Genomic DNA, 12734 nt, shown 5'->3' with positions numbered 1-12734 from the left:
CTAGAGGCTAGTAGACTCTGTGTTTTGTATCCCCAAACCGTTCTGACTTACTTAACATCCTTAAAGCATCTCTCAATGTCCCTAGTGCTCCATTGCCAAGGTAGGAGGGTGATCTCATGAGATGGCAACATGAGTTAATATTTAGTATTCTACAGATGACTCATTGCTAAGACTTTCAAGAGCTCAGTGTTTGGTAGCTCATTGCCTTTAATTGTGGAGCATATGGCCACAATCCATACTGTTATCTATAGGTTCTTGAATCTAAACACACACACACACACACACACACACACACACACACACACACACACACACACACACACACACACTGACAATGTCTCTCTCCTTCCTTCCATTCTCTTTTCTCTTGCTCCCTCTTTTTCTTCTCCTATCTCTCTCTCTTTCTTCATCCCTCTGTCCTCCAGGGCTTCTTTCGGAGGAGCATCCAGAAGAGCATGGTGTACACATGTCACCGGGAGAAGAACTGCATCATCAACAAGGTCACCAGGAACCGCTGCCAGTACTGCCGGCTGCAGAAATGCTTGGAAGTGGGCATGTCCAAGGAGTGTGAGTAGTAGTGCACTACTGTATTACACTACAGCACCCTGACAGTGCCAACCCTAACCTCTGTACACTATACACTACACCTGCCAGTCATGTCATCAACCACACTGCAGTCAGAGGGCAGGATGTCATCCAAACTATGCACAGAGGATCGGGACAGTCCTTTCATTGTCGTTCGACTGGGTCCCATCTGGGATGAAATGTCTAGCTATTTGATTGAGTTCTGATTGATAGGATATCATGCAGCACTGATACCATTACCAGCCACTCCAGCCTATAACCTCTGAGCCAACAGGCAACACATACTCCGATCCCCATCATTCTCTGTCATATAGCCTCATAACTGTGTACGTGTGCGTGCGGCACTGCCCCAATGCACAGTTTGGCTTTGCACAGTAATGGTGGTAGCTTGGTGGGCCTCTGTGATGAATATGTTAGCACCTGCAGAGAGTGAAAGAGCAGGCTTCGCCTCTGATCAGGGCATCCCGGGGGCTGTGTGAACACACACAGTACACACAAACACACTGTCAGAACACCCAAGCTAATTGGTGGAGGTGATAGGGAAGACCTATGGCTGGAAGGGCCTTACCTCAGCCTACCGACACACACACACACACACACACAGGTCCAAACTGTATACATAGTAAATATAGTCACTCATACGCAGGCAAGCACACACAGACCCTCCCCGCCCTTTCCCTCCTCCATCCCTCTCTCTGTCGTCTCTCTGGTATTTACCCTCTTCATGATACTGTAATGCTCTGCGAGTTTCCCACGCGGCGGGCTGTCTGAGGCTTACTGCAAAGTAAGTTATCCTCAGCGCTCCTTACCTCTGAATGGGCCCATTAGTCATGGTTACAACGATCACGGCAGGCAGCTCTGCAACACCCACAACAGGGACAGACGGGAGATAGTCTAGTGCACGGCTGATGTTAAAAGCAACCGATACAGGCTCAGATGTTTCTTCTGTCCATCTCCCTAATGGTTAACTTCTAGGTCAAGTTAAAGAAGAACCCATATAGGTTCACTCTTACTCCCATACTCCCTCCTATTTAGTCATTGTGTCTGTGTGTGTTTGTACTAGAGGGTTATGTTGGTGTCTGGTAAGTGAGGGTGTAGTGTTGATTTGTGTGCCTGTGTCCTGGCTGATAACTTTAGCCGTGTTGCAGTGCTACTTCGAAAGGGGTGGTGGTGGTGGTGGTGGTGGTGGGGGGGGGGGGGATCTGGCCATCTGGGGGCCTGCGGGGAGCCACCGCGGAGGCTGGGAGGACCGGCCACTCTGCTAGGGGACATCTCGGTGACCTTGCATCCGTTCGACAACTCCGACATCACTGCCAGTACCAGTGCCAGGTGGCCATGCCAAGGCAGAGCGAGAGAGAGAGAGAGGGATGTGGGTTACTATGGAAAGACAGAGAGCCCGAGTGGTGTCAAGGAAAGGCAGGGCTGGTAAAGGCTCTTTTTCAATGTCAATGTTTACCTTTTTGAGTTTTTGTTTTTTCTTAGGCGTTCCGTTGAAACTCTGACAAACCTGCTTGTGATTTACTGTATGTGTGTAGAATGTTGAGTTGATTTATGTAATGAAGTTGGGGGGTTGTTGTATTTGGTTTCTAACTAAGTGAGCCAGATGTACTACATGTTATTCCGTTTGTATGATATCTATTGTCTACCGGTGAATTTGTGTGTAGAATATAGTCTGTGTACGACAGAGAATGTGCCCATTCAAGTTGTAGGGTTTGTTGAGTTGTGTTTTGAATTTAATTATTAACATACAGGTTATATGATGGTTCATTTCAGTATACATGACCCCATCCTGTCAGCATGAACTTTTCCCCCTGTGTTACTGTGGTAGGGTGGGGGTGGCTTTACTGCACTAGGGGGAGCCCTGTGTTCGTTACTTTGTGCCCTGTCGAGGGGGTAAACCTGTGCCCCTCCTTTGTCGCCTCAGCTCCTCGCACCAGCTCCAAAGGCGGGATGGTGTTGGGCCCCCAGCCGCCGCCCCCACCATTGGAGACCGGGAGGGGACAGACTGGGGGGCCAGGGGCGGACAGGGCAGCTCCTCCGGGTAAGCAGCCGCCCCCCATCCTCCCCCAACCCCCCTTTCCTCTGTCCCCTCTTCCCTCCATCCCTCATCCCCTGTTTTTATCTCCCGTGCTGTGCCCTAGCATCTCCAGCATGTATGAGAGGAAGAGGAGGGTAGGAGCGGGAGGGAGAACAAGTTTCATCATTGTTCCACCGCTACAGAGCAGCGAGAGAGCGAGAGAGAGATAGAGAGAGGCAGGCAGGAGAAGCAGGGGAACATTGACATTTTTATCTTTCCATTGAATTTAATCTGTGTGACGGACGACCTGTCGCAGTTTTCATTTTCCTCCCTCAAATTATCCGTCTGTCTGCCGGCCTGCTCTCTCTTTCTCGTACATACAGGCGTATACACACATGCACATATTCATACAGATTCATGCAGACACATTGTCAAAAGTAGCCTTCTGTATTATGAAATCCACTATTGATTGATGGGAGTCTGTGTATTGCTTCTAGCATACCGCACACAATACTGTTTGCTACATTGAAGATACTGCTAGTATTTGGTTCATATCAGTGGGCAAGACCTTGCTACACGCTCATACCGTTTGAGAATGCTAGATGTAATCCCTCATAGATCAGACAAAGGATTCACGTAGACACTATTCACGGTTTACACACACACACACACAAAACAATGCGGATGGCTGTTGTATTTCTCCTCCTCGCTAGCCCTGCTATGGATCTCCCGCCAGTTATTGCACGCGGCAATTCTCCATAACTGATCGCGAGTCCCGGCTAATGGTTCTTTAATGACTGCATTAAATTGTGTTGTGCAGCTTATGATTGCAGTGCCAATTTGTCAGCACGGGTAATGTCTCTGCGTTAAGGATGCCCTACTTTTATTTAGGAATTAATTTAACGTCTCCAGCGGACCCCTAATGGCGGTGGGGCCGCTGAGTCACTTTGACAGCCACAGAGAGCAGGGGGGGGGGGCCCGAGACACACACTCTCACACACATGCACACACATTCTCACGTTCTCAACTCTCCTCACCTGGCAGTTCCTTTAAAGGTAGATGGACTTCGTGGTAAGGACATAGCATTTGGCAATGCATAGCTGTGTAGATGTAAAGAAAGTGCTTTACTTAACAGCTTTTTTTTTTAAGGCTGATTTCATCTGCAGTCCCTTGGGTCTTAGTGATGTGAGGGTGAGCTTACTTAGCAAAGCAAAGGTTCTGCTGTTGTGTAATGTTTGACTCCTAGACTTGAAGCTCCCCTGTCTCTCTAAGTAATCCAAGGGAGGGAGGCCTGTCTGTGAACTGATTAATGAGCATTGTCCCTGTATGGTGAATCCCTCTCTGGCTGGCCCTGGGCCAGTCCCCCTGTCAGATGTTGCCCTTAGACAGACACTAATCCATGGTATGTTTTGTGTGCCCTTGTAATGGTTAAAGGTTAGGATTTGGACAGGGGAAGCTGATCCAAGATCTGTAAGGGTAACCTCTGGGTCGAGGTCTGGGACCGCTGGGTCTGCACAGAACAACACCACTAACTGTGGCTACAGCTGGTGACTGGAGAGAGAGAGAGAGGGAGAGAGGAGAGAAGAGGGAAACAAAAACACAGGGAAGAGCTATCAGATAACATGTGACGCTTGGAGAGAGAGAGCAGGACACGGACAGGAGGAGCAAGCTGGCTAGTGAGGATTAGACAAGAGCAAGAGAGGAATGTGTAACAGCAAGAACGAAAGAAAGAAAAAGAGTGAGTGAGTGAGAGCGCGAATGCTGGAGGGGGTTGTGCAGCGTGCGGGCTGTGGGCTCAGCCGAGCCCTTTAAACCATTACTGCCTGGGTATTTGTCATATTATGTTATTAGATTAGCCGGAGCCTTTAATGAAAGCAGTAGCAATTTATCAGCATTACGTACAACCTTATCCGCCAACGCTATTTATCACCTAACCTCCCCCCACTGCCCCCCTTCACCCCCCTGTCAGACCTATACACCCCGAGGGGGGTGGGGGGTGGGGGAAGGAGGGAGGCAGAGGGCTGGATATACCCTAATGGCTTTCCAGTGCTTAAAACAGCGACGCCTGGTGTGTTTGTCATTTCGGGAGTAAGTGTAGCTACATTCGCGGAGGGAATGGCATTTCTCCAGCTTTCCTTTTGGATTATTCCAGGGCTTTTCCTCAGTAATATCGCTCTCCCCCTTCACCGACCTCTCATGGTCGTTTATCTTCCCAGCTGGGATCAGAGCTGGAATGTGTTGCTTCTTAGCTACAGTGGCCCTTGCAGCTTTTTGTTCTCCTACCTCAACTTAATCATCCTCTTCCATCGTGTACCTGTCCTGCTAGCTAGCCTACCTACACTACCTCCTGCTCTTGCCCTTTTGCTACCTGTAGTTTATATCTCAGTACCTTCTTGGTTTCGGTTTAGATACCCACGCAATTTGAATAATGTTCCACGATTTGTTCCCCCAACACAAGTGAAGTCCTGGATGCTTCACCAACAGTTTAATTTCACTGATGGTCTTGCCATTTGATTTAAGTTTTCCTTCTGTCATTGATATCAGAATTGCTTTCTAGTTTAGGCGGGAAATGCAGTATCCTTCCAAGACTGTTTTGTAAAGCACCCTTTTCAACAAACCTTTTTATTTTTTATTTAACTTCTACATTCCACTACTAAATATCCGCCCTGTATCTAAACCCTGCTTCTCTTCCTTCCCTCTCTCCCTTCAGCGGTGAGGAACGACCGGAACAAGAAGAAGAAGGATGAGAAGAAGCAGGAGAGCACAGAGAGCTACGTGCTGAGCATTGAGACGGAGCAGATGATCAACAGGGTCAGCAAGGCGCATAAGGAGACCTTCCCTTCGCTCTGCCAGCTGGGCAAATACACTACGGTGAGCACCACAATACTGTGTTTGCACATACACAATCTTATAGACAAACCAATGCAGCGAATTCACTCACCTGTTGTTTGATATTGTAGCCCTTTCCTGCAGTCAAATGACCTAGTGGCCTCATGGGTGGAATGTTATTCATATTTTTCATGATTCATAAAAAAATCTAGTCTTTCTATGTCAAACGGTTTTGTTATTTCAGTCTTCTGTGATATATATAAAGTGTAATATTGGCATGCAAACTCAAAATGGAATACATTTCAACTCTATATCTGACATGATACAAGTGTCTTTTTTTGTCTTTTTAAAAAAAACATTTTTGCAAAAGTTTTAAAAAATAAACTGAAATATCACATTCACATACAATTGAAGTCGGAAGTTTACATACACTTAGGTTGGAGTCATTAAAACTCGTTTTTCAACCACTCCACAAATTTCTTGTTATTAATCAAATCAAAATCAAATCATATCAAATGTATTTGTCACATACACATGGTTAGCAGATGTTAATACGAGTGTAGCGAAATGCTTGTGCTTCTAGTTCCGACAATGCAGTAATAACCAACGAGTAATCTAGCGAACAATTCCAAAACTACTACCTTATACACATAAGTGTAAAGGGATAAAGAATATGTACATAAAGATATATGAATGAGTGATGGTACAGAACGGCATAGGCAAGATACAGTAGATGGTATTGAGTACAGTATATACATATGAGATGAGTATGTAAACAAAGTGGCATAGTTAAAGTGGCTAGTGATACATGTATTATATATGAAATGAGTAATGTCGGGTATGTAAACATTATATTAAGTAGCATTGTTTAAAGTGGCTAATGATATATTTTACATCAATTCCCATTATTAAAGTGGCTGGAGTTGAGTCAGTATGTTGGCAGCAGCCACTCAATGTTAGTGGTGGCTGTTTAACAGTCTGATGGCCTTGAGATAGAAGCTGTTTTTCAGTCTCTCGGTCCCTGCTTTGATGCCCCTGTACTGACCTCGCCTTCTGGATGATAGCGGGGTGAACAGGTAGTGGCTCGGGTGGTTGTTGTCCTTGATGATCTTTATGGCCTTCCTGTGACATCGGGTGGTGTAGGTGTCCTGGAGGGCAGGTAGTTTGCCCCCGGTGATGCGTTGTGCAGACCTCACTACCCTCTGGAGAGCCTTACGGTTGTGGGCGGAGCAGTTGCCGTACCAGGCGGTGATACAGCCCTACAGGATTAAGTAATTTTTCCAACAATTGTTTACAGACAGATTATTTCACTTATAATTCACTGTATTACAATTCCAGTGGGTCAGAAGTTTACACACATTAAGTTGACTGTGCCTTTAAACAGCTTGGAAAATTCCAGAAAATGATGTCATGGCTTTAGAAGCTTCTGATTGGCTAATTGACATCATTTGAGTCAATTGGAGGTGTATCTGTGGATGTATTTCAAGGCCTACCTTCAAATTCAGTGCCTTTTTGCTTGACATCATGGGAAAATCAAAAGAAATCAGCCAAGACCTCAGAAAAAAATATATAGACCTCCACAAGTCTGGTTCATCCTTGGGAGTAATTTCCAAATGCCTGAAGGTACCATGTTCACCTGTACAAACAATAGTACGCAAGTATAAACACCATGGGACCACACAGCCGTCATACCGCTCAGGAAGGAGATGCGTTCTGTCTCCTAGAGATGAACGTACTTTGGTGCAAAAAATGCAAATCAATCCCAGAACAACAGCAAAGGACCTACAGCTGCAACATCAAGTGCATCCTGACTGGTTGCATCACAGCCTGGTACGGCAATTGCTCGGCCTCCGACCGCAAGGCCCTTCAGAGGGTAGTGCGTACGGCCCAGTACATCACTGGGGCTAAACTGCCTGCCATCCAGGACCTCTACACCAGGTGGTGTCATAGGTAGGCCCTACAAATTGCCAAAGACCCCAGCCACCCCAGTCATAGACTGTTCTCTCTAATACCGCATGGCAAGCGGTACCGGAGTGCCAAGTCTCAGACAAAAAGGCTTCTTTACCCCCAAGCCATAAGTTTTTACCCCCAAGCCATAAGACTCCTGAACAGGTAATAAAATGGCTACCTGAACTATTTGCATTGTATCCCTCCCCCTTCCCTCTTTTACACGGCTGCTGCTCTCTGTTTATCACATGCATAGTCACTTTAACTATACATACTACCTAAATTGGCCCGACCAATCAGTGTTCCCGCACATTGGCTAACCGGGATATCTGCATTGTGTCCCACCACCCGCCAACCCCTCTTTTTACACTACTGCTACTCTGTTCATCATATATGCACAGTCACTTTAACCATACCTACATGTACATACTACCTCAATAAGCCTGACTAACTGGTGTCTGTATACAGCCTTGCTACTCTTTTTTCAAATGTATTTTTATTGTTTTATTTCTTTACTTACCTACACACATGCCTTTTTTTCCGCACCATTGGTTAGAGCCTGTAAGTAAGCATTTCACTGTAAGATCTACACCTGTTGTATTCGGCGCATGTGACAAATAAACTTTGATTTGATTTGAAGATGCTGGAGTAAACAGATATAAAAGTATCTATATCCACAGTAAAACAAGTCCTATATCGACATAACCTGAAAGGCCGCTCAGAAAGGAAGAAGCCACTGCTCCAAAACCGCCATGAAAAAGCCAGACTATGGTTTGCAACTGCACATGGGGACAAAGATTGTACTTTTTGGAGAAATGTCCTCTGGTCTGTGAAACAAAAATAGAACTGTTTGGCCATAATGACCATCGTTATGTTAAGAGGAAAAAGGGGAAGCCTTACACGCCGAATAACACCATCCCAACCGTGAAGCACGGGGGTGGCAGCATCATGTTGTGGGGGTGCTTTGCTGCAGGAGGGACTGGTGCACTTCACAAAATAGATGGCTTCATGAGGTAGGAAAATTATGTGGATATATTGAAGCAACATCTCAAGACAACAGTCAGGAAGTTGAAGCTTGGTCGCAAATGGGTCTTCCAAATGGACATTGACCCCAAGCATACTTCCGAAGTTGTGGCTTAAGGACAACAACATCAAGGTATTGGATTGGCCATCACAAAACCCTGACCTCAATCCTATAGAAAATTTGTTGGCAGAACTGAAAAAGCATGTGCGAGCAAGGAGGCCTACAAACCTGACTAAGTGACACCAGCTCTGTCGGGAGGAATAGGCCAAAATTCACCCAACTTATTGTGGGACACTTGTGGAAACGTTTGACCCAAGTTAAACAATTTATAGGCAATGCTACCAGATACTAACTTCTCTGGAGCAGGTTTTCATCAAGGATCTCTCTGTACTTTGCTCCGTTCATCTTTCCCTCGATCCTGACTAGTCTCCCAGTCCCTGCCGTTGAAAACGGACGTGACACTTTGCATTCAGGCAAAAGAGTTCCATTTTTAGTTTCATCAGACCAGAGAATCTTGGTTCTCATGGTCTGAGAGTCTTTAGGTACCTTTTGGTACCTCCAAATTGGCTGTCGTGCCTTTTACTGAGGAGTGGCTTCTGTCTGGCAACTCTACCATAAATGCCTGATTTTGTGGAGTGCTGCTGAGATGGTTGTCCATCTGGAAGGTTCTCCCATCTCCGCAGAGGAACTCTGGAGCTCTGTCAGAGTGACCATCGGCTTCTTGGTCACCTACCTGACCAAGGCCCTTCTCCCCCGATTGCTCAGTTTGGCTGGGCAGCCAGCTCTGGGAAGAGTCTTGGTGGTTCCAAACTTCTAACATTTAAGAATGATGGAGGCCACTGTGTTCTTGGAGGCCTTCAATGCTGCAGACATTTTTTGGTACCCTTCCCCAGATCTGTGCCTCGACACAATCCTGTCTCGGAGCGCTATGGACAATTCCTTCAACCTTGTGGCTTGGTTTTTGCTCTGACATGCACTGTCAACTGTGGGCCCTTATATAGACAGGTGTGTGCCTTTCCAAATCATGTCCAATCAATTGAATTTACCACAGGTAGAATCCAATCAAGTTGTAGAAACATCTCAAGGATGATCAGTGGTCTCATAGCAAAGGGTCTGAATACTTAAATAAATAAGGTACATTAGGTATTTCAAAGGTATTTCTTTGTTTTCACTTTTTCATTATGGGGTATTGTGTGTAGATTGATGACATTTTTTAATTAATCCATTTTAGAATAAGGCTGAAATGTAACAAAATGTTAAGTGGTCTGAATACTTTCCAAAGGCATTGTATTATTTTGTTTAAGACTACAAAGAAACACTCTGTGTGACCCTGATTTAGCCCACTGCAGTAAAAGGCTTACCGAATGATTCTTCAAAGTGTTGTTTAAGTATTGCTTCAGAACCTTATTGGTGCTGCTACCTTTTATTCTCATATCCAGAGTACATGTATTTGATTTGTTTTGTAAAACATGTCTGTGTGGAGCCTTGAATTGTAACACTTCACCCAATCAAGACTTGTTAGCACTCAAACTCTAACTAGTCCCTCTCTCTCGTTCAGAGTAACAGCTCGGAGAGGCGTGTGGCTCTGGACGTGGACCTGTGGGACAAGTTCAGTGAGCTGTCCACCAAGTGTATCATCAAGACGGTGGAGTTCGCCAAGCAGCTTCCTGGCTTCACCACGCTCACCATCGCTGACCAGATCACCCTGCTCAAGGCCGCCTGTCTGGACATATTGGTAAGGACCGCCTTTGGTTCACTCTGCTAATAATGGTGGTCTGGAACAAATTCCTGCGCACCATCTCAGATTGCTCTTCAGGGTCAGGTTTGAGTCGCTCACCAACACTGGTCCTGGTCCATCTGAGGGGGGACTACAGGCATTTGTTCCAGCATTAAAACACCATATCACCTTAATTAGTTTAAACTAATGTATTAGTGCTGGGGTGGTGTAAAAACCTGCACACCTTCTAGTCGTTCAGGCCCAGGATAAGTGAGTGGTGACCACTGTTGTTATATAACATTTGATCATAGCATTGCTGACGTGTCAGCTACTTATCGATTCATCCCTGTGCTATTGCATGATTGGCCCACACATTGGATTTGTTGACGTGCTCCTTCAGATTCTGCGGATCTGCACGCGCTACACGCCGGAGCAGGACACCATGACGTTCTCTGATGGCCTGACGCTAAACCGCACCCAGATGCACAATGCCGGCTTCGGACCGCTCACCGACCTGGTGTTCGCCTTCGCCAACCAGCTCCTCCCCCTGGAGATGGATGATGCTGAGACGGGGCTGCTCAGCGCCATCTGTCTGCTGTGTGGAGGTACTGCGACTGTTTGGACCCTATACTACTGCATACACACACGCACCCATACACAGTGATTGAAGCTGATAATGACATTGTGTCCAGGTAGGGTAGGGGTTAATCTGCCTCATCTTCATTTGGCTGTGAAGGTGTCTCCATCTTAAACAAATAGGTCTGGTCACATCTCTTCTCATTATAGGCCACTAACACTATCGTATTCCAGCATTCACACATTGGCCCAAAACTAGGAATGTAGACTAGTGCTGTATCTTGAGAACCATTTATTGGTTAAACCTCGAGAGTCGAAGCCGAGGGGGTTCCAAGCTAACATATGGAGTTGTTTAAAGATGGTCTTACCAAGGATCATTTATCTATTTGATTTAGAATTTTAAGACCCCTTAAGGTATCAAAGAAATATAGGATTATTATTATTATTTGATGAAACATTGAATTTGGCATTACTGCTATTATCCAATAGAAACACATTGAATAACAGATTCACTACATGCAACAATATATGGTCCAACAAATAAATGTAAAGAAAGTTAGTTCTGAAGTGTCTGTCCAATATCTGAGAGATATAAGAAAGATCAGGGAATTATTGACATGTATTCATCCCCTTATTATAGGCACTAAACAATCTCCATTTTTTTAAACTGGTCCCAGGGGACCTGCAGAAGAGTCTTGTGAGGCTGGGGGTGTCCTAATGTGTGAGTCTCAGCTGTCCACAGAGGGGTCATATTAGTGTGTAGGCCAAGCCGTTCAGTCTCAGCTGTCCACAGAGGGGTCATATTAGTGTGTAGGCCAAACCGTTCAGTCTCAGCTGTCCACAGAGGGGTCATATTAGTGTGTAGGCCAAACCGTTCAGTCTCAGCTGTCCACAGAGGGGTCATATGTAGTGTCTCAGCTGTCCACAGGGGGTCATATTAGTGTGTAGGCAAACCGTTCAGTCTCAGCTGTCCACAGAGGGGTGTGTAGGCCAAACCGTTCAGTCTCAGCTGTCCACAGAGGGGTCATATTAGTGTAGGCCAAACCGTTCAGTCTCAGCTGTCCACAGAGGGGTGTATTAGTCTCAGCTGTCCACAGAGCATATTAGTGTGTAGGCAAAGTCTCAGCTGTCCACAGAGGGGTCATATTAGTCTCAGTCTCAGTCCACAGAGGGGTCATATTAGTCATATTCAGTCTCAGCTGTCCACAGAGGGGTCATATTAGTGTGTAGGCCAAACCGTTCAGACGCTACACACGTTTTCACAAGAAGACTGATTTTGGGGATTTTCTCGTGGTCTGACAGACACCGCTCCATCTCTGCCACCTTTCACCGCAGATACGGCGGATGATTCGATTTTCCACAGGGCCGTGGAAATTGTAGGCTAAGGGTTAATAGTAAGAACGTTACAATGTGTACTTAGACATTCTCAGTATTGACCTACCTGGCGATAGTTTAGGAGGTGTAGCTAATCTGGTAATGTTGTGCAAATATGATGAACTGCATTGTAGAATACAGCTTAGTGTGAGCTCTGTTTTATTACGTTCCACCTGACTGAACAGACCCGGTATTGTGTTTGGCTGTGTGTAGATCGGCAGGACCTGGAGCAGGCAGACAAGGTGGACGTACTACAGGAGCCCTTACTGGAGGCTCTGAAGATCTACGTGAGGAAGAGGAGGCCTCACAAACCACACATGTTCCCAAAGATGCTGATGAAAATCACCGACCTGAGGAGCATTAGCGCCAAAGGTGAGAGGCAGTCCGAGACTTCCATCTACACACAGCTGTGGATCAGTCATATACTTCTGTGTCAATTAGCCTTATGTCATATTTCCCACTATGTATCGCAATTAAGGCACTTACTTTGCAATATCCATGGACATATAAACTGTCCATAAAGGATTGTAAAGGTCTACATGATCTATTCTGTCATTGCAAATGTATTGTAGATCCAAGTCAAATGTGACTAATTCATAAAGGGGTTGAATGCCCACAACAGACTAACACCGTATATTGGTCCTCCTACCTAATCAATGCCTTCC

General features: G+C 45.8%; 1 protein-coding gene across 6 annotated transcripts in view; it reads left to right on the top strand.

Moving 5' to 3' along the window:
- The window catches only part of LOC135523964 (retinoic acid receptor alpha-like), a 244811-nt gene that overhangs the window by 231239 nt on the left and 838 nt on the right, over positions 1 to 12734 (top strand). For 4 of the 6 annotated variants that reach the window (XM_064951009.1, XM_064951007.1, XM_064951008.1 and 1 more), the window contains 6 exons: positions 426 to 567; positions 2510 to 2626; positions 5313 to 5473; positions 9961 to 10137; positions 10520 to 10724; positions 12283 to 12441. In XM_064951009.1, coding sequence (XP_064807081.1) covers positions 426 to 567; positions 2510 to 2626; positions 5313 to 5473; positions 9961 to 10137; positions 10520 to 10724; positions 12283 to 12441 — 961 coding nt within the window. The remainder of the gene's footprint in view (positions 1 to 425; positions 568 to 2509; positions 2627 to 5312; positions 5474 to 9960; positions 10138 to 10519; positions 10725 to 12282; positions 12442 to 12734) is intronic. The other 2 variants (XM_064951011.1, XM_064951010.1) reach the window with 1 other exon arrangement.

The sequence above is a fragment of the Oncorhynchus masou genome, chromosome 31, assembly GCF_036934945.1.
Source record: "Oncorhynchus masou masou isolate Uvic2021 chromosome 31, UVic_Omas_1.1, whole genome shotgun sequence".
In the NCBI taxonomy this organism is placed as follows: domain Eukaryota; kingdom Metazoa; phylum Chordata; class Actinopteri; order Salmoniformes; family Salmonidae; genus Oncorhynchus; species Oncorhynchus masou.
This window is presented reverse-complemented; position numbering and strand designations above follow the sequence as displayed.